Source organism: Urocampus carinirostris, chromosome 6 (genome assembly GCF_059441175.1).
Source record: "Urocampus carinirostris isolate Australia breed hairy pipefish chromosome 6, RoL_Ucar_1.0, whole genome shotgun sequence".
Taxonomy (NCBI): Eukaryota; Metazoa; Chordata; class Actinopteri; order Syngnathiformes; family Syngnathidae; genus Urocampus; species Urocampus carinirostris.
The window spans coordinates 38,169,435-38,189,014 of record NC_142354.1 but is presented as its reverse complement, the minus strand read 5'-3'; the positions used below and the strand labels follow the sequence as shown (position 1 = coordinate 38,189,014).

General features: G+C 39.0%; 1 protein-coding gene across 2 annotated transcripts in view; it reads left to right on the top strand.

The window, feature by feature from the left end:
- Positions 1–17,914, top strand: part of slc2a1b (solute carrier family 2 member 1b) — a 61,796-nt gene extending 43,882 nt beyond the window's left edge. Inside the window, exons 3-10 of one of the 2 annotated variants that reach the window (XM_088338951.1) lie at positions 1,680–1,840; positions 3,808–4,048; positions 4,118–4,280; positions 5,346–5,533; positions 5,600–5,704; positions 8,278–8,379; positions 8,458–8,661; positions 10,192–17,914. In XM_088338951.1, the coding sequence (XP_088195077.1) occupies positions 1,680–1,840; positions 3,808–4,048; positions 4,118–4,280; positions 5,346–5,533; positions 5,600–5,704; positions 8,278–8,379; positions 8,458–8,661; positions 10,192–10,386 (1,359 nt within the window). In that variant the 3' untranslated portion in view covers positions 10,387–17,914. Of the gene's footprint in view, positions 1–1,679; positions 1,841–3,807; positions 4,049–4,117; positions 4,281–5,345; positions 5,534–5,599; positions 5,705–8,277; positions 8,662–10,191 lie in introns of both variants that reach the window. The other variant, XM_088338950.1, reaches the window with a different exon arrangement.
- Positions 17,915–19,580: the final 1,666 nt, after the last annotated feature.

The following is a 19,580-nucleotide window of genomic DNA, read 5'->3' as shown; positions in this document are numbered from 1 at the left end:
AATCGCAATTTTAAGAATTTACTATTTAAAGTAACGTGAAAAATATGTGAGCAGATTATTTCATGTGTGAAATTGATAATTTTACTCTTTCTTTTTTCTTTTTTTTGCACTTGGACTTGGCACCACAACACTTTTTGCTATTTTTTTCCATCTATTGACAAAGGAGAATATTATAAGAGGCAGCACACATACCATATTTATTTGTTCATAGCGCACTTGTGTATAAAGACCACCCGTAATTGTGCTTATAGCGCACACTTGTGTATAAAGCGCACCCCTAATTGTTTTTTTTTTTTTTCAAAATCGGTATAAAATCTTGTTTCTCTTCTTCTCAGCTCAAACTATTAAATGTGGCAATTGTTGAGTACGTGTGGCTGTGCTTAAAATCATTTATTGATGACATAAACTATAAGCACTATCAACATACAATTTAAAATGTATTTATTTAATATCCTTCAAAATCCGATTCATCACCAGCTCCACGTTTCTCTCATTCTGCTTTTTTTGCGTTTATATGTTTCTGGATAACTCCATTCTATAACATTTGTCCCTGGTACCATGAATGAAATGATGCGATAATGTGATAAAAGTGAACACGTTTTTTTGTAGGGTATGGTTTGTTCTAGTGATTAGAATTCAGTGCTCCCACTGCCACAACCCAGGTCCAATGGTTGGCGTTTGTGGTCAGCGATATATTATGCTATATCAATCATTGCAAAAATACAGTAAGATACTACCGTAAAACTTTCTGAATAATGTGCACCAAAACGTCCTCCTTCAGTAAAAAAAGCACTTTATAAAAGAATAAATACGGTTCTTAAAATCGGTACAAATTTAGCAAAATACAGTATTATTAATTTGCTCTCGCTTATTCAAGTCAAGTCACATTTATTTATATAGCCCTTAATCACAAAAATGTCTCCAAGGACTGCACAGGATTACAATGACACAATTACCTGATCCTAAACCAACATGCGGGCAAGGAACAACTCAAAACCTCAGCGTGAGGAAAAAGAAAAACCTTGAGAAAGGACCTCACAAGTGGTAATCCCCCTTCCAGTATGACCAGGGTGAATCACAATTAGCATTACTATACACAAGCATAGTAAACACTAGGTAACATGTTGAAAATTTGTCCGGAAAGTGTATGAAAGCAGCGACACCCCCAGCCTGTAAAATAGTCCAGAAAGTTTATGACGGCCACAACGCAGTTTCCCATCTCTGCCAGCTGGTCCATGCAGGCGTTCACATGCTTCAGGTCAAACGCTGGTCCGCTGACTCATCTCCAAATTGTCCTTCTCCTTCGTATCACCACCAGGCAGGCAGTCGGAAAAAGACAGGACAATATAGAAAATGAGGTGGGCATCAATCATAAGCTTTGGAATAAAAGTGTGTCTTAAGCCTCGATTTAAAAACTTCCATTGAGGTTGCAGATCTTATCTCCGGAGGCAGGGCATTCCATATGGAGAACGCTCTTGAGCTTGCAGACTTCTTGGCTCTTATTGGCTTCTTGGCTTATTGTAACATAGACAATTCCCTGCAGCACACCACTTTGAGAAACAGTTTTGTAGGAAATTTAAAAGATCACAAGTAACATTTGAGGCTTGAAAAATGTGAAGAAAACCTAAAAAAGTGATTGTGTTGACCGTTGAACACCCTTCTCTTTCTTTTGTCTCCAGATCATTGAAAACTTCATCAACACTACATGGGCCACGCGCTATGAGACAGAGATATCAGACAACACACTTAAAGCCATTTGGTCTATCGCCGTTGCCATCTTCTCCGTCGGTGGCATCTTTGGCTCCTTCTCTGTTGGCCTTTTTGTCAACCGCTTCGGAAGGTAACTGAACAACACGCTTAACATTAATTGTGGACATGGTTGGGTAGGGTTACTTTAACTTGATTACTTTCAATTACTTTTGGATTACCAGCTCGGTGGCCTTGGGGGCACGGCGCCCGCCCCGAGACTGGGAGGTTGTGGTTCAAGCCTCGGCCGAGTCATACCTAAGACTTAAACATTGGTACCCGTTGCCTCCCTGCTCAGCATTAGGGGTTGCAATTGGGGGGTTTGGTCACCTAATGACTCCCAACACCTCAGTTGGGTTGAGCGAGGGGGCTGGGAATCCCCTCCTCTGAATCAATATCCCAAAAAGAGTCAGAAATGACTCTAGCCACCTCCCACTAGGGGGATATGGCTGTGGTGTATAATATAATAATAAAACTTTTGGATTACTCCAATACCAAATATGCTAATAAAAGAGAGCTCCATGTATTCCGTTACTCCCCAAGCCTGCATGAAATTTTGTAATTTTATTCATATTTAGTTTCTTTTGTCTTTTATTAGCATATTTGGTATCGGAGTAATCCAAAAGTAATTGAAAATAATCAAGTTAAAGTAACCCTATCCAACCCTGATTGTGGATGCCAATTATTAACTCCACCCTTTTCTGGCAATGTAACAAATAGCCTCAAGCAATTTTAACTTCAACTATGACTTTTTGGTTCCCCCGTTGAGACAAGGGAAGAAGTATCAGTGATGGTCTATATAAGATGATAGTGGAATCCCACAGGGTATACCTGGATTTGTATTCATTTATTTAGGCTCATGGAAGCAGAGCCTCGACTTACATGTTAAATACTGCTTATGGACAGAGTTTGGGGCTATCAATAGGGCCTATCTATTTCATTTTATAAGCTTGGGGATGTGGAAAAGCTAAGAATTAATTAAATAAGACAACAGGATGATTTTTTTTAATCAATATCTATCTATCTATCTATCTACCTTGGTCTTATCCCTCAAGAGGGTTGACCGACAGCAAGACAAACACATACAATAATAAAGAAAAAAAAAAGAGGAAAAAACTCACACAAAAGTTTTTGGACCATGGCCAACCCAATTGCCCAAACACCCAAACAAGTTAAGCACCTCGGTACCCAAGTTGGTCAGTTGGTCATGCTTTAGTCCCTCCAGATGAAATGGGACACCAGAAAGCGGCCATGTTTCTCGGGTCAGGGTGACACAACACACTCTTTTGTTCAACAGCAGGGCCCGACAGCTTTCACTGGTTTACCCCTGCCGCATCATATGGGTGCCCAGCCCATCCTTAAGAACGTGTCCACAATCCCACTATCCTTTCACAACACCTCTCCACTCCTTCCTATCACCAACAAGAGCTAATCAATATAACTTTTTTAATCCATAGGGATTGGGTGAGGTTCATAAATCGTAAATGCCCAGACTGACTTATAAAATCATGTATTTGTATTTGCATACTACTAATAATCAACCAGAGAACATTGAGTAAACCCATCCCGGTGTTACTTTACTAAAAATAAAAGTCAGGGACACACAGTGAAAGGCAATACAGACAATCCAAAATGAAAAGAAAATAGCATCTGGGTCATTGAAGAAGTTTACAGGAGCTTTTTCTGATAAATATGAAATCCAACAGCCAAGTTCCCGTATGCAGGTACACTATTTCGAAGATAACAAAAAGCAGAAAGACTTTTACGTCATTCACCAGCTCATTTAATGCTTCTATGCTATTTTTGTCCCTTTCCAGTCTGCATGAGTTTCCCTGAGTTAAACGAACTGCAGCAGAAATGAATCGTTTTTATAATCAAATTCTACATTCCTGAATCCCAATTTAAGTGTAAACCTCCGAAAAGACCCCCAGCAAACTTTTCATTGCCTTTATTTAGTATTTCGCCCCCCCAAACTAGAATGAATTTGAAACCCGTGGTATAGGTTTTTACTAGGAACTGGAGATGAAACGTTTGGAATTGCCTTTGGTTTGCCGTTTTCAGGAGGAACTCCATGCTTATGGCGAACGTCCTGGCCCTAATCTCTTCGGCCCTAATGGGTTTCTCCAAAACCGCGTCCTCTTTCGAGATGCTTATCATCGGTCGCTTTGTGGTGGGCTACTACTCGGGCCTCTCTACTGGTTTTGTGCCGATGTACGTGGGTGAGGTGTCACCTACGTCGCTTCGCGGGGCCCTGGGGACCCTTCACCAGCTCGGCATCGTCGTCGGGATCCTCATTGCTCAGGTAGGGTCCGTTTTTTGTTGTATCAGCTTCTCTTAATGTCACTCATTTAAGACTGCCAACTGATTTCAGGTGTTCGGTTTGGAGGTCATCCTGGGCAATAGTGAACTGTGGCCGCTCCTCTTGGGCTTTATCTTCATCCCGTCTGTAATACAGTGCATCTTGCTTCCTTTCTGCCCTGAAAGTCCGCGTTTCCTGCTCATCAATAAAAACGAGGAGAACAAAGCCAAGAATGGTATGCAGCAAAAGACAACAAGATAACCGAAAACTATAAAGATGGCGATGAATGAATGTCCGCGAAAATGGCTTTGTTACATTAAGGGCAATTCATACAATTCAACTGTCCAAAATATTTACCGTAAATTCCGGACTATAGAGCGCACCTGATTATAAGCCGCACCCACCACATTTTAAGAGGATAACCGATTTTGTACATACACAAGCCACACCTGTATATAAGCCGCATGCGCCCACATTTAAACATGTAACACAAACACAAAATTAACCCAAACCCGACTTCAAGTCCTGCGATTGAAACTAAATGTCCTTCATTAAAGTACACAGTCCAAAAATCACAGGCGGCAAAATGAACGGAAAATGATACCGGTACTTAAGGTTTGATGCAGAACTGCAGTGTCGGGTCCCGTTGAAAGTAATCCGAGGAAAAAAGTGTATATTTCCAAAGGTAAGGGTGGGAAAAATATATCAGATGAACACATTTACTTACGCAACTCCTTTTTCTTTAACCAACTTTTTACCCCCTCTTCTTTCCTTGTTTGTCCCTTACCTTTCGCGGTCCCCACTTAAACTCGGCAACCCGCGTTTGTTCCGGCCCTCATTTTTCGTTCACCCGTGCAAAACATATCAGAATAAGTGTCTAAAATAAATACAAATAAATACATTACAAAAATATACAGTTGCAAATACATATTATACATGGATTACACATATTTACAAAGAAAGACGGTACACCGAGAGAGTTTTCAAAGTTTTAATAATAATAATAATAATATAGATTTGACAGGGCAGTTAATGGTAGCAACACTCGAGCGGCCCTAGCGGCCGTTAGAAAAATTACATAAATTGGCCGCATCACTGAATAAGCCGCAGGGTTGAAAGTTATGGAAAAAAGTAGCGGCTTATAGTCCGGAATTTACGGTACTCCATAACACACAATAATGCCAACAGATGAATGGAAATCCGCCTTAAACATTTCTGCTTTGTCGGACATTGCTTCTTTTAATCCGTTCACAAATAAACAGACTTGATGATAAAAGATTGAGAACACTTGTCTTCTCAGTGCTGAAGAAGCTGAGGGGAACCAGCGACGTGAGTGCCGACATGCAGGAAATGAAGGAGGAGAGCCGGCAGATGATGAAGGAGAAGAAGGTCACCATTGCCGAGCTGTTCCGCTCGCCGCTCTACCGACAACCACTCCTGGTTGCCGTCGTGCTGCAGCTTTCCCAGCAGCTCTCAGGCATTAATGCTGTGCGTTGAGCAGCTCTTTTTTGGGTCACACAAGCTCCAAATAATGTTAAATTGATGTCCCACTAGGTCTTCTACTACTCCACAAGCATCTTCGAGCAGGCTGGAGTGGCGCAGCCCGTTTATGCCACCATTGGAGCTGGCGTGGTTAACACAGCGTTCACTGTGGTTTCGGTGAGGATTTTAAAGCCCATTCGAAAGATACGAAATTGAGACGAACAAAATGCTTTAAAACCAGGGTTGGGTAGGGTTACTTTAACTGGATTACTTTCAATTCCTTTTGGATTACTCCGATACTAAATATGCTAATAAAAGACAAAAGAAACAAAATATGAATAAAATGATGACTCACAACACGTGGTAAGCTTTCTCTCCTGGCTTTGATCTCTTTGAGCTCCGGCAAAACGAACATAAAATGCGACAGAAACAAAATGAAAATAAATCCAAACAGCTTCCCAACATCATTTTTGCCGTTACTCCCCAAGCCTGCACAAAATTTGGTAATTTTTTTGGTAAGTTTCTTTTGTCTTTTTTAGCATATTTGGTATTGGAGTAATCCAAAAGTAATTGAAAGTAATCAAGTTAAAGTAACCCTACCCAACCCTATTTAAAACAATTACAACTCCAAAACCATTGAAGGTGCTCCAAAATACTACGAATCTTCCTCAGTTTTATATGCCAAAGTACGATAAAAAATTATGCAAACAGAAAAAAAAACCTCAAGCAATGCTCATTTTCGTATTGACTATGTTGATTGTTCTTTGGTAATTATGGTGCATTAGTGCCTCCTGCTGGATATTCTCAGAAACTGCAGGTTTGGTCGACAGTTTATTTTCTTTCGACTAAAAAAAATGGGGCTTTTAACTGCTACAACAAAAATATTTTCGAAATCCTAAATTTCTCCTAGTTCATTCTGAAATATGATTTTCAATACTTAGGGTACTTAAACCTAAAGGAATATGAAATTTGGACATTAATGGGGCCATTTACCGCAGCACACTGTAAAAAAAATGAATTATTGTTTCCCTGGCAGATAATTAAGCTTCTTTTTTTTTAATTTCGATTAAAAAAATATATTTTTCTTGTTTTTCTACTTCATTTTTTTACTTGTTTTTCTATTAGAAATAGGAAAAGATACTTTAAATGGATAAAATGATCTGATATACCCAGTAATATAACCAGTGTTGATTTAACATTCTGTAGATAAGGACGCCATGTATGAGGTAGTGTTTACTCTTTAAGTGTTAATTTAATGCTGTTCATTTTTCAGTACTGTAACACTGTTCATTTAACAAGTAAATAGTAAACTTGTAACTGTAACAAGGGATGCACAGCAGCTGTGTGGTTAGTGCAGTTTGCATGTTCTCCTCGTGCCTGCGTGGGTTTCCTCCGGGCACTCCGATTTCCTCCCACATTGCAAAAAAAAAATTAAAAGCCCATGCATGGTAATTGGCTGGTCCAAATTGTCCCTAGGTGTGAATAAGCGAGCAAATTGTCTGTCTCTGTGTGCGACTGTCTGGCAACCAGTTCAGGGTGTCCTTTGCCCACTGCCCGAAGATATCTGGGATGGGCTCCACCACCCCCGCGACCCGACTGAGGGTAAGCGAGATAGAAAATGGATAGATGGATGGGATAACTGTAACAATTAAGCAGTAAATGTTTAATTGTAACAAGTCAATGGTAAACGATTAACTGTAACAAGAAAATAGTAAACATAACTGTAATGAGGGAATAGTGAACATTTAATTGTTAAATAAATACTATTACTGAATACCATAATGTAACATTTAAGAAGTTAAAAGGGCACCATTTACCAGTTAACTTCTAAGAATACCTAGATAAACACTTGTTATTTTACACTGTGATAGACGAAAGATCATATTGTTCAATTAGTTATTTTATTTTATTCCAACTAAGTATTCGAATAAATCTTAAAATGTAAAATATTATTTAAATTTGCAAAATAATCTGCCAGTTTGACCAGAGGATTTTACTTTTTGTTCTGCATGGTCCCTTGAACATGCAGAATCCTAAAAACATTTTATACAGTTTGCAGTGTTTTTGAATTCTGAATCCAAAGATTGAAACTAAGCATTCATATTTTTAAAATTCACATTATTAACATTTGAATCGTATTTTTAGGGGGGAAATAATTTAACTTTTGGCTATTTTGTGTTGTCTTTGTCGTGTAGGTTTACCGGTATTTTGTAAATAAAACACAAAAATGAATAGAATATAGAATAGAATAGAATATACCTTTATTGTCATTGTTACAAAATGGGTTAACATATTGTGACAACAAAATTGGGCATGACACTCCAGTTTCACACATTCACAGTGAGGTAAAAAGCCAAGAAGATAAAGGAACAGAGAAGATAAGGTTATAAAACATGGAGGATAAGGCTATAGTTATGATTTACATGATATTTACACAAGAAATGTCGGAATGTAGGATGTTACATACACTTGGTATCGTAATACAGTTGGTATCGTAAGGGTTTGTGGAATTTTCATGAATCAAAATGGCTGTTTCCTCTTATCTATCTGTATGAGGAATTTTAGAAAAAAAGGTTGAGACCCTTGTTGTCTAAAAGTAAGATCATTTTGACATGATACGCAATCATGAAACTACAGAAAGAAATAACTCCTCTTTAATTCCTCCGAAAGTAAATGTTCTAAGTGCTGCTGTTCTGGTGAGAAACTTTGTTTAAATGAGCTTAACTGCATATTTGTGTTCCTTGCTCCAGTTATTTGTGGTCGAGCGTGCGGGTCGTAGGTCTCTCCACCTTCTTGGGCTGCTGGGAATGGCCTGTTCTGCTCTCCTGATGACCATTGCCATGGCGCTGCTGGTACGTCAGCTCCTCCTAAACAGGATCAGTGTGCACAAAACCTGGTTCCGATCCATGACTTTTGTGTCAACCCTGCAGGAGAAAATCAAATGGATGTCGTACCTGAGCATCGTGGCCATATTCGCCTTTGTGGCCTTTTTTGAGATCGGGCCGGGTCCCATCCCCTGGTTCATCGTGGCTGAATTGTTCTCGCAAGGACCGAGGCCTTCAGCTATGGCCGTGGCTGGTTTCTCCAACTGGACTGCCAATTTCATTGTCGGAATGGGTTTCCAATATTTAGCTGTGAGTACACAACACATGGGTTTACAAACAGCTTTTATATATTTAGCACTTAAAGGCACAGTGTGTATTATTTCACCACTAGATGTTGTATTGTGTAGTGCTACCTAGAACGAGTACTCAATATACTCAGGGAAATTTCTAGATAGCATACCATTTTATTGAGCTAGTGGGTAATTGCCAGGCTTAATCTCTTAACAAGTGTTTGTGTAACCTTTTTTTTCTTATAATTTCTTTCACGTCTTCATAATACACCATATAAAGCTGTTGTTCGGCGACCGTAAAAGACGATGGGTGATCCGTGATTCTTAGATCGATCCTGGGATTCTATTTAAAGATACCGTGAACAAACATGTATCCTCTATACAGCAGGCTTGACCTTTCACCCTGGTTCGCGCCGTGCAGACTACTTACCTGTCAACCTTAGCCAAATTCTCCCCTTATAATGATTGCAATCAATGTTCCCTCTAAGCTGCGTGTGTGCGCAATTGCACACCACCCAGAGCTTTTCTGCGCAAACGAAAATCTAGCCAGCTCACAAAAATCAGGGCTCAAAATTGCTAATTAAGAAGCGAATTAAGTCAAAGTTACAGTACATGATGGTAAAAATACACGGGTTCCCTGTGAAGCTGTGTTCTAAATGCGGTATTTTGAAGTCAAATCGAAGTAGAACGAAGTTGAGTAAAGTCAGTAGAGTTTTTCGAGAACTGGCTTCTTTGGCTCAGCTCACTAAAATAAACCGGCTCTTTCGGGTCCCAAACGGCTCTTCAGGTTGTTTTTGCTTCTTTCTTCCCTACACGACCAAATATTATGTAAAATTGTGCACAAAATGACTTAAAGAACAAAAATAGAACAAAAAAGAAAAAAATACCAAAATGAAAAAGTAGTGAAAAGCTGACAAAAAAGAAACAAAAGGAAGAGAAAAAAGCAGAAAAAAAGAAAAGAAGGAAACAAAGGAAAAATGTAAACAGAGAACAAAAAGAAAAAAGTAACAGCTAGGAAAAGATAAACACAATGAGATTTGTTTAAAGGAATAAAAAATATAGAAAAAAGAGGGAAAAAGAATAAAAGTTTGTGTTGCATTCAAATCATTTCCAATTATACCAAGTCAATCTTGTTGCCAACATTGTACTTCTACCAAAAAAATGTGATTAAATACAGTTCTGTATCGTGCAACCGACTAAATAAGCCCCATAATTTATGCACAAGCCAAGAAGTTGCAGTCTTCCTCGGCGCATATATTCCACCGGTCTAAATCTTACCTTTTGTACTCGAGTGCCGCTGGCGGCCGTTAGAAAAATTACATAAATTGGCCGCATCACTGAATAAGCCGCAGGGTTGAAAGTTTGGGGAAAAAGTAGCGGCTTATAGTCCGGAATTTACGGTATGTGTTTTTTTTGGGAGATGTAAACAATCCAGATATGGGAACATTCACCCCCAATTGATGACACCATGCATCAATATAAATTTAACTGATTATCATATCTCCCATGAGTCCCACAAAACAAACGTCCCTGTGTCCCTTGTTTGCAGTCTGCTTGCGGCCCCTACGTCTTTGTCATCTTCATTCTGCTGCTGCTCTTCTTCTTCATCTTCACCTACTTCAAAGTCCCCGAGACCAAAGGCCGGACATTCGATCAGATCGCGTCCGGCTTCCGCCAGAGCTCCATGCCGGGCGGCGAGAAGAACGAGGAACTCAACTACCTTGGCGCCGACTCTCAGCTCTGAAGCACCCAAGACCCCCACCCGCTCCCAGGTGATGGGAAAAACACTTAAATATGGCGAGAATGTGGCCGGGTAGGGGTTAGGACGGGTGGGGGGAGGTTTGGAGGGATCTGTTTACTAGAGGGGTCCGGGCGAAAAGGAATATTCTCACTGTCACTACATTTCAGTTGACCTCCCTGCGTGTGATCCTCTGTTACGTTTTCTGTTGCCCAGCTCTCACGTTACTCAAAACAATCGACGGGCAGCCCGTGGCCCGGGAGATGTGAAAGAGGCGTGTCGGAGGGTTTTTGATATTTCAAAGAGAAAAGACCACCTTTTTACTCTTGGTTTGTTTTAGAGATCTACTTTTTCACTGAGCAATCATACTGTAAAGAAAAGCTGTATGAAACACTGTAGACCCTCGCACTGTAGCTGCTTGCACAGCTTTCACCACCAGATGGCGCACTTTTCCCACGAGATCACCGCCCCTAATAAGTTACTGAGGAAAACGTGATTTTGCTTATGTCTTGTTACAGCTTATCTGATCGAAATGTACCGTTATCTTACTAATTGACTGGAGTGATAATATTTATCCTTTTTATCTTATCTTTGTTTTAGATCAAATAGAGTTACAGTAAATCATATTACTGCAAAGGTGATTAAGGCCACACTGTAAACAACACTAGAAAGTTAAAGTCAGCTTATGAAATGACATCTTGTATGTTATAAATTTGTAGTCAGAATTTGAGGACCCTCGTCCCAATTTAAATGTGAGAGTTTCTAACATATTAGCACAATATATCAGAACTATTATAGTTGTGACTTTCTATTTTTGTGAATTTGATCCCTGATATATTAATACATGTTCAATGAATTTATTTCAATATTTTATTAATGGATTGCCAATATTCAATGTATGATATTTTAAAAAAACTAAAATTGTGTTCTTGGTTTCATGGCTACATATACCGTATTTTCCGCACTATATGGTACACCGTATTATAAGGCGCACCCCCAAAAACCTTGCCGTATACAGGGGGCTCCAAACGTCTTGGTCAAATTTTGATATTGAGTGTCTCGGAAATTTTAAAGGAAATGGAAACACATCGGGTAAATTCAGGAAGTTTGAAATCTCAATTTTTACACAAAATAATACTCCATTTAAGCACCATTGGTCACACGACATTTATCAAGCCAGTTTTTGTACATTCGAGCGCACAAAACGCCCTTTCTGGTTAAGTAAATGCTATTAATGGGTTTAGAAATAATTAGAAAAATCCTTACTAAGGAAATGTAATTCGCTTTAAAATGGCTCAACTTTTTCCTTACTCAGTTAAGGTGATATAAGGACTTCAGATTTGCCCGAGACTTTTGGAACACCCCCTGTATTTTCCATATATAAGGCGCACTGAAAAATAAGAAGAATGGATTTAAAACTGCAATCATAGCTACCTTATTTATTCATGTAAAACTGTTGCACATTTTATATACTCGAGGTATATAATGGTGCAATAATTTATCTGTCAAAAATTTAAATGACCCAAATTGCAAAATACTATGCAATGGGAATCCAATCCGGGTTGCGGCGGTGAGAACGCTGAAACCCAAGCACTAGACCACTAGTGATACAGATGACGGATGAAAAGGCATTCCATTTTATATCACACTATTTTACGGTGGCAGAAACAAATGTTGGAGAATGAAGAAAGCAGAAAGTCATCCCTAAAAGATATAAATTAACGGAAAAATCAGGGACGAGGAACCAACTCTTTGGTGTATCAGATGATGATTCAGATTTTGAATTTATTTACAGCTTTCAGGATGAAAATTTCTGTTTTCTCTATTCTCTGACACTCCTTTATGGCACCGTGAGTAAATATAGTGTGATAAGGACATAATTTTAATGCCTTTTTAGTATGTCATCAGTATCACTGGTAGTGGTTAAGAATCGGCACACGCACCACCGTGACCTAGGTTCTATTTCCGTTGCATACAATGCCTCGCGATTATGGTTGGAAATGTTTTTCGATTGATCAATGATTGCACAAATACGGTTCTAGAACCTCGTTTCGTAAAACACGTATAAATAATGCATGCATTTCCAATTTTATCAGACATATTTTGCTATTTTATAAATATATATATTATATATATATATATATATATGGCACAATTTGCGGTTTTTAGCTGCGTCTATAGTCTGGAAAATACGGTACTTTTTAATTCTGCCAGAGCATCACCCGCGTGCAAAAGGATTGTTTTTAAAGTAAAATTTAGTGAGAGAAAAGAAAAAGGACCAAAAATAAGAGTCGGCCTTATTATCCTGCCTTGAATCAATTTTCCAGGCTTTTGTATGCGTATGGAAGCATTGCTATGAGAGGCAGTTGGTGAAGTAAATTGTTCCTGCTCTCACAAATAACCTCATACTCTATCACATGCACAACCATACCCTTTAAACAGACAGTCATACTCATACACAAACACAACTATACACTCTTATACACGTTACTATACTCTCTCACACATACTACTATACTTTCATACACATACTACTATGCTTTCACACACACTATATGCCTCTATGCTGTCACACACAAACTTCTATACTCACATATATTACTACATTACTCTCTCACATACTATTTACTCTCATACACAAGGGTTACATCCTGGAGCAAGAGATTGAGAGAGTATAATAGTGTGTAAGATCATTTGTTAGTATGTGAACGAGTAGAGTAGTACATGTGTGGTAGAGTATAATAGTAAGTGTGTGACATTATTGTAGTATGTGTATGATAGTTTGGTAGAGCATGTGAGAGAGTATAGTAGTATGTATCTGTTCACACATACCACTATACTCTCATACACATATTACTATGCTTTGACACACACTATATGCCTCTATGCTGTCACACACAAACTTCTATACTCACATATATTACTACATTACTCTCTCTCACATACTATTTACTCTCATACACAAGGGTTACATCCTGGAGCAAGAGATTGAGAGAGTATAATAGTGTGTAAGATCATTTGTTTGTATGTGAACGAGTAGAGTAGTACATGTGTGGTAGAGTATAATAGTAAGTGTGTGACACCGTTGTAGTATGTGTATGAGCGTTTAGTATGTGTATGAGCGTAGCATGTGAGAGAGTATAGTAGTATGTATCTGTGTGACGAAATGGAAGTGTATTTGGATGATAGTATAGTAATGTGTGTAAGAGACTATAGTAGGGTGTCTATTTGAGTATAGTAATATTGTGACAGAGTATAGTTGTGTGTATATGAGAATATGGTAATACGTGTAAGAGAGAATAGGAGTGTGTGTACATGAGAGTATACTGGTATGTGTAAGAGTATAGTAGCGTGTGTATGAGCATATAGTCATAGGCCGTGTTCCCTCTAAGCTGCGCGCGTGCTCAATTGCGCACTGCTCGCATATTCTCAGCGCACAAGAAAATCTAGCCAGCGCACAAAAATGAGGGCTCAAAATTACTAATTAAGATGCGACTCAAGTCAAAGTTACAGTACATGAAGGTAAAAATACACGGGTTACCCTGACCTTGTGTCCGGAATGCGGTATTTTGAAGTCGAGTCGAAGTACAACGAAGTTGAGTAAAGTTAGTAGAGTGTGTCGGGGAACCGGCTTCTTCGGCTCGGCTGACTAAAAGGAACCGGCGTTTTCGGGTCCCAAATGGCTCTACGGGTTGTTTTTGCTTCTTTAATCCCAATATGACCAAATATTATGTAAAATTATGCACAAAATGACTTAAAGGAAGGGGGGAATAGAACAAAAAAGAAAAAAATACCAAAATGAAAAAGTAGTGAAAAGCTGAGAAAAAAAGAAACTAAAGGAAGAGAAAAAAAGGACAAATTTAGAAAAAAAAGCCAGAAAAAAAGAAAAGAAAGAAATGTAGGAAAAAAGTAAATAGAGAACAAAAAGAAAAAAGTAACAGCTCGGAAAAAATAAACACAATGAGATTTTTTTAAAGGAATTTAAAAAAAGTTGAAAAAAAACACGGAAAAAAGAAGAAAAAGTTTGTGTTGCATTCAAATAATTTCCAATTATATAAAGTGAATCTTGTTGCCATTATTGTACTTCCACTAAAAATGTGATTAAGTACAGTTCTGTATCTTACAACCGACTAAATAAGCCCCCAAAAATGTTAATATTATGCGACAAAATATATCAGGGAATAAAAAGAAATGGATATCTCGTGAAAGAATTGTAAGAACAAACGACGTTTGTAGGCCGTACAAGCTTTGCAATAGTACATGAGTCAATTCATTCAAAAGAGAAAAATAATTTTGCATTGCCGGAAACTCAGCAAAATGTCAAGTTTTGGACATGTTTGATAATTAATTATGTTGCCACACTTGGGATTATGGTTGCTCACTGTCGTTTCAAGCGCTGCTCACCGACTTTGTGTGAACTGAACGCTCAGACCCGTGGAAAATTAGAGGGAACATTGGTCGTAGGTGTGATAGAGTATAGTAGTTTTTGTGCTTGGGTGTGACTGTTTCTACGAGAGTATAGTTGTGCACGCGTGAGAGTATGATGTTACGTGTGAGCGCAAGTACAATTGACTTTTCTAACGGCCTCTCATACTAGGCTGCTGTGTATCGGAGTATTGTTGAGCTTGGTTACTCAGCCTTGCCGTCTACTTCTGCTGTTTCGCTGTTCTCGTCTCTTCTGTTTAAGAAACAAAATAGAAACACGATAATCATAAGGAAACGTGTAACAGCACTTTAACATTCAGATTTGATTTTATTTAAAGACAACAACTCAATTCTCGATTCCAGTGGAGAGCGACTGATGGATGGTGTTTTTAGATGGGAATGTGTCATAGTTGCAAAACATTTTGTTTTGTGATTATTAAAGATTGTTTTTGTTGTTTTTTTTGTTTGTTTGCTGCTCTTATAAGGTCAGCCTTCTTGTTAGCACTGTTTTATCATCAAATCAGGACCTCATTTATGATTGTAACCATTCCATAAATTATTCGAATAATGTTGCTGTCCAGTAAAATGTAAATGTTTGTATAAAAATGGTAAAAAAAAGATTTAGCAGGAAAAAAAGACTCGATACTCGATACAAAGAATTGTGTGCATGACTTACTGTTTGATTCAAAGCGGGGTTGTCAAACACACAGCCCACCGGGCATATCAGGCCCGCCAAAGGACTTATTTCGGCCCGCGAGCTAGTGCTGAAAGAAGCACGAGAGAAAAAAGAAACCTCTTCACGTCAACTAATGACCTGCAGTTATAAATCTCGTCACTTGCGAAATAAACCATCCGCTGTGTCTGTATGTACTGATGACCATTTATCAACCAGAGAACATTTAAAACAGTGAAGATCCAAAATTCAGGCAAACATTTTCAAAAAGGTGAACAATGCAGCATCAAAAATACACCACTGCTTTGAAATGGTTCAGTCCTTCTGATACCTAGCGCCGCTCTTGCCCCACTGCCGCTGCCTGCTCCTTTTTTGCTCGGCTAGTGTCACTTGCAACAGAGTCTGTGAAGGCTTAAGTGTCTAACAGTGAGAGTATGTTATATCATCCATACATCCATTATCTGCACCGCTTATCCTCAGTAGGGTCGCGGGGATGCTGGAGCCCATCTTAGCTAACTTCGGGCAGTGGGCAGGGGACTCCCTGAACTGATTGCCAGCCAATCGTAGGGCACACAGAGACAGACAACATGCTCGTTCATTCACACCTAGGGACAATTTGGACCGGCCGATTCACCTGAGATGCATGTTTTTGGAATGTGGGAGGAAACTGGAGTGCCCGGAGAAAACCCACGCAAGCACGGGGAGAACATGCAAATTTTCCTGGGTGTAAAGTCTTACACTCAAATAAGTGTAAACTTACACTTAAAAAGCAGGGATCAGAATGGAGATTTTCATTTTCAGCTGAAATAGCCAGGGGCCGCAGGCCCCGGCCAGGTCCAGGGCTTCGCCCCCCTGTAGCCAACAGCATTTATCTTATTTGCTATGTAAAAATTGCACTAGAATGAATTAAATCCAACAAAACAGAAACCATGTATTATATATATATATATATATATATATATATATATATATATATATATAAATTAAAAAAATAATTATATATTGACATTAAAAGCATTTGTAATATTGAACATGATCATGATGATACAAAATAATTTATTTTAATCATGTTTATAACACATTTTAAATTTTGTTTATCCTGTTCTAAATATTGTATAAACACAAAAGATAAAATCATTTCATAAATAAATAGATTTATAAATACCTCGGATTGGGATTTTCTGTCACACAGGGGAACCAGTGGTTGATTGCTGCTAGTATTTGAAGTGGAAGGATTTGGAACGGCCAATAATGTTGAACCGGTGGTGTTACTGTTAGTTTCACTGCCGATTTTAAATGCGGATCCGAGTGCATAATTTGATCGCCGGCAAGCTATTTTTGCTTTGTGCTTGTTCATTTTAGCATGATCGATCAGTGCCACACAACCTCGCGTACCATAATTGATCAGATCGACACAGTATAGACACTTTGCTTTCCCTGGAACATCACACTTTGCGATGAACTGGCTCAAAGTTTCTGTAACTTCCTCGATCTTTGCGCCGATTTTAACGTTTACTGTGACAGTCTTCTCCAGCCATGACCACTTAAATTTATTCTTGATTCCTTTATCAATCTCGGAGACAAAAGCCTCGTCTTCTTTTCTTAGTATTTTCATATTTACTTTTTCAAACACTCATTTCACCGTTTGAAAAGACCGGAAGGAGCGCCATGTTTGAGAAAGCCAATGCTCTGAACAAAAGCTCCGCTGATTGGTTATCAGCGAACCTATCAACCAATGGTCTAAATGCTAACTTGGGGTGATGAAACAGTCACGTATCATACCTCACCCCCCCAAAATATTTTCTCATCGAATTTAGACGATTTACGGGAATGACCTTTGGGGTTCAAAAACAGCGGAAATCTGCGGATCCGCGGAAAATTCTGATCCCTGAAAAAGTCACCTTTTAAAGGCATGACAGCGAACATATAGTCCTTACCATCTGCGTTTCAAATTAACACTAGTAAATTTACAGTGCAACTTTGCTGGACAGCAACTCTATTCTAAATGCCGTTTTGGTGCCATTGAATTCGTGCCTTTCAAATGACCTTCAAGTGCACTCCATTAACACACTCCCACAATAAAATCCAAACAACTGAAAGCCTTTTAACTATCACCTTGTAAATAAAAACGTCACAGCCACTACAGAATTCCACAGATATGTATTCCTGGTTGTTACTGCGAAAATGGACTGTACTTTACAAAAATATATATTTTAGCCTTCACATACTTTTATTCAATCATGTTACATATTTTGAAGGAGTGAAAAGTGTTCTCAGTCTAGGGCACAAAAAATATTGTAGTGTTTTCATAATTAAGGATAAAAAAATGTGTGTTTTTGTTTTCCGGGAAAGTGAATCTCGTTGATGTCAAGGGCAATGTTGACAACTTGTCCGGATTGTTAAAATTGTCTGAATAAAGAAAATGATGCACACAGTTTTTGTGTTTTCTGTCTTTTTTTGTGGGGTTAATGTGGGGATAATGGATTTTGCATTGTAGGAAAAAATACATCTATAAAAATATTGATATTATTAAAAAGCGACCCTGCATTAAGTATTTGAACATCCATCCATCCATTAACTGCACCGCTTATCCTCAGTAGGGTCTCTGGGGTGTTGGAGCCTATCCCAGCTATCTATGGGCAGTGGGGAGGGGACACCCTGAATTGGTTGCCAGCCAATCGCAGGGCACACAGGGACAGACAACTCACTCGCTCATTCACACCTAGGGACAATTTGGATTGGCCAATTAAACTGACCTGCATGTTTTTAGAATGTGGGAGGAAACCGGAGTGCCCGGAGGAAACCCCCACAAGCACGGGGAGAACATGCAAACTCCACACAGGAAGGTTCAAACTCATGACCTCGGAACTGTGCCGCACACGCGTTAACCAATTCACTGTCGTGCTGCCCCTATATAAACATCTCATCTCATCTCATTAGCTGCACCGCTTATCCTCAGTAGGGCCATGGGGGTGTTTGAGCCCATCCCAGCTATCTTCGGGCAGTGGGCAGGGGACACCCTGAATTGGTTGCCAGCCAATCGCAGGGCACACAGGGACAGACAACTCATTCGCTCATTCACACCTAGGGACAATTTGGATTGGCCAATTAAACTGACCTGCATGTTTTTGGAATGTGGGAGGAAACCGGAGTGCCCGGAGGAAACCCCCCCAAGCACGGGGAGAACATACAAACTCCGCACAGTAAGTCCGGTAGCTGGATTTAAACCCACACAGTGGGTTCCCAAGACCTTAGAACTGTGCCGCACACGTGCTAACCACTGCGCTGCTGTGCTGCCCCGTACAGAAACTTTTAGTGGTCGAACAATACATGCCGTCACTTTAAGAAATAATGCAGTTGAAACAGGTTCCTGTTAAATGTGTCTAAACCAGGGATGTCAAACTCAATTGCACAAGGGGCCAAAATTCAAAACACACTTAAGGTCGCGGGCCAACCTGGATAAACATTTATTGCACACACTTAAACTGAATGTTTTTGGAACATAAATATGAATAAAAACAGACAAGAATATTAAATTTAAACCTTAAAATACTTAAACAGTATTTATTATTTTGCTGTAAATAAAAATTGTCTTGTTAAATTATACAACTTAGAAGTTAACTTAAACAACTTAACATAAAAATAACATTCAAATTCATTTGCTCCTATCTCAATGAATATATTCAAAAAAACTTAAATATCCCTAAAGATTTTGCTCTACTTTATATATCTCCTGTCAAAAGTAAAAATATGAAAATGCTACACAAATTATATTGTAAAAACGCCACAACATTCTGAGAACAGGGAGCCTGATGTGCTTACCTTTGGCGCAGACGGAGTAGGGCGAGGGATGGGAGGGAGTGCTTGCACTTTTTGCATAGCTTCACCCATCCCTCCCACTCACCCAATCAAATAACTTTAAGTTCTCATCCGGTGTTTTGGCGTATTTACAATTTGTTCCGTGGATTCATCAAAAAGTATCTGAACACTGAACACAGATTATATAGTGAGCTTTTATATAAAGGATTCTTTAGCGTTGTACAAGTAGTTTTTTGTGTCACCTTGACTAAATCGTAGTGAAAACGTGCCCTATATATTCTGA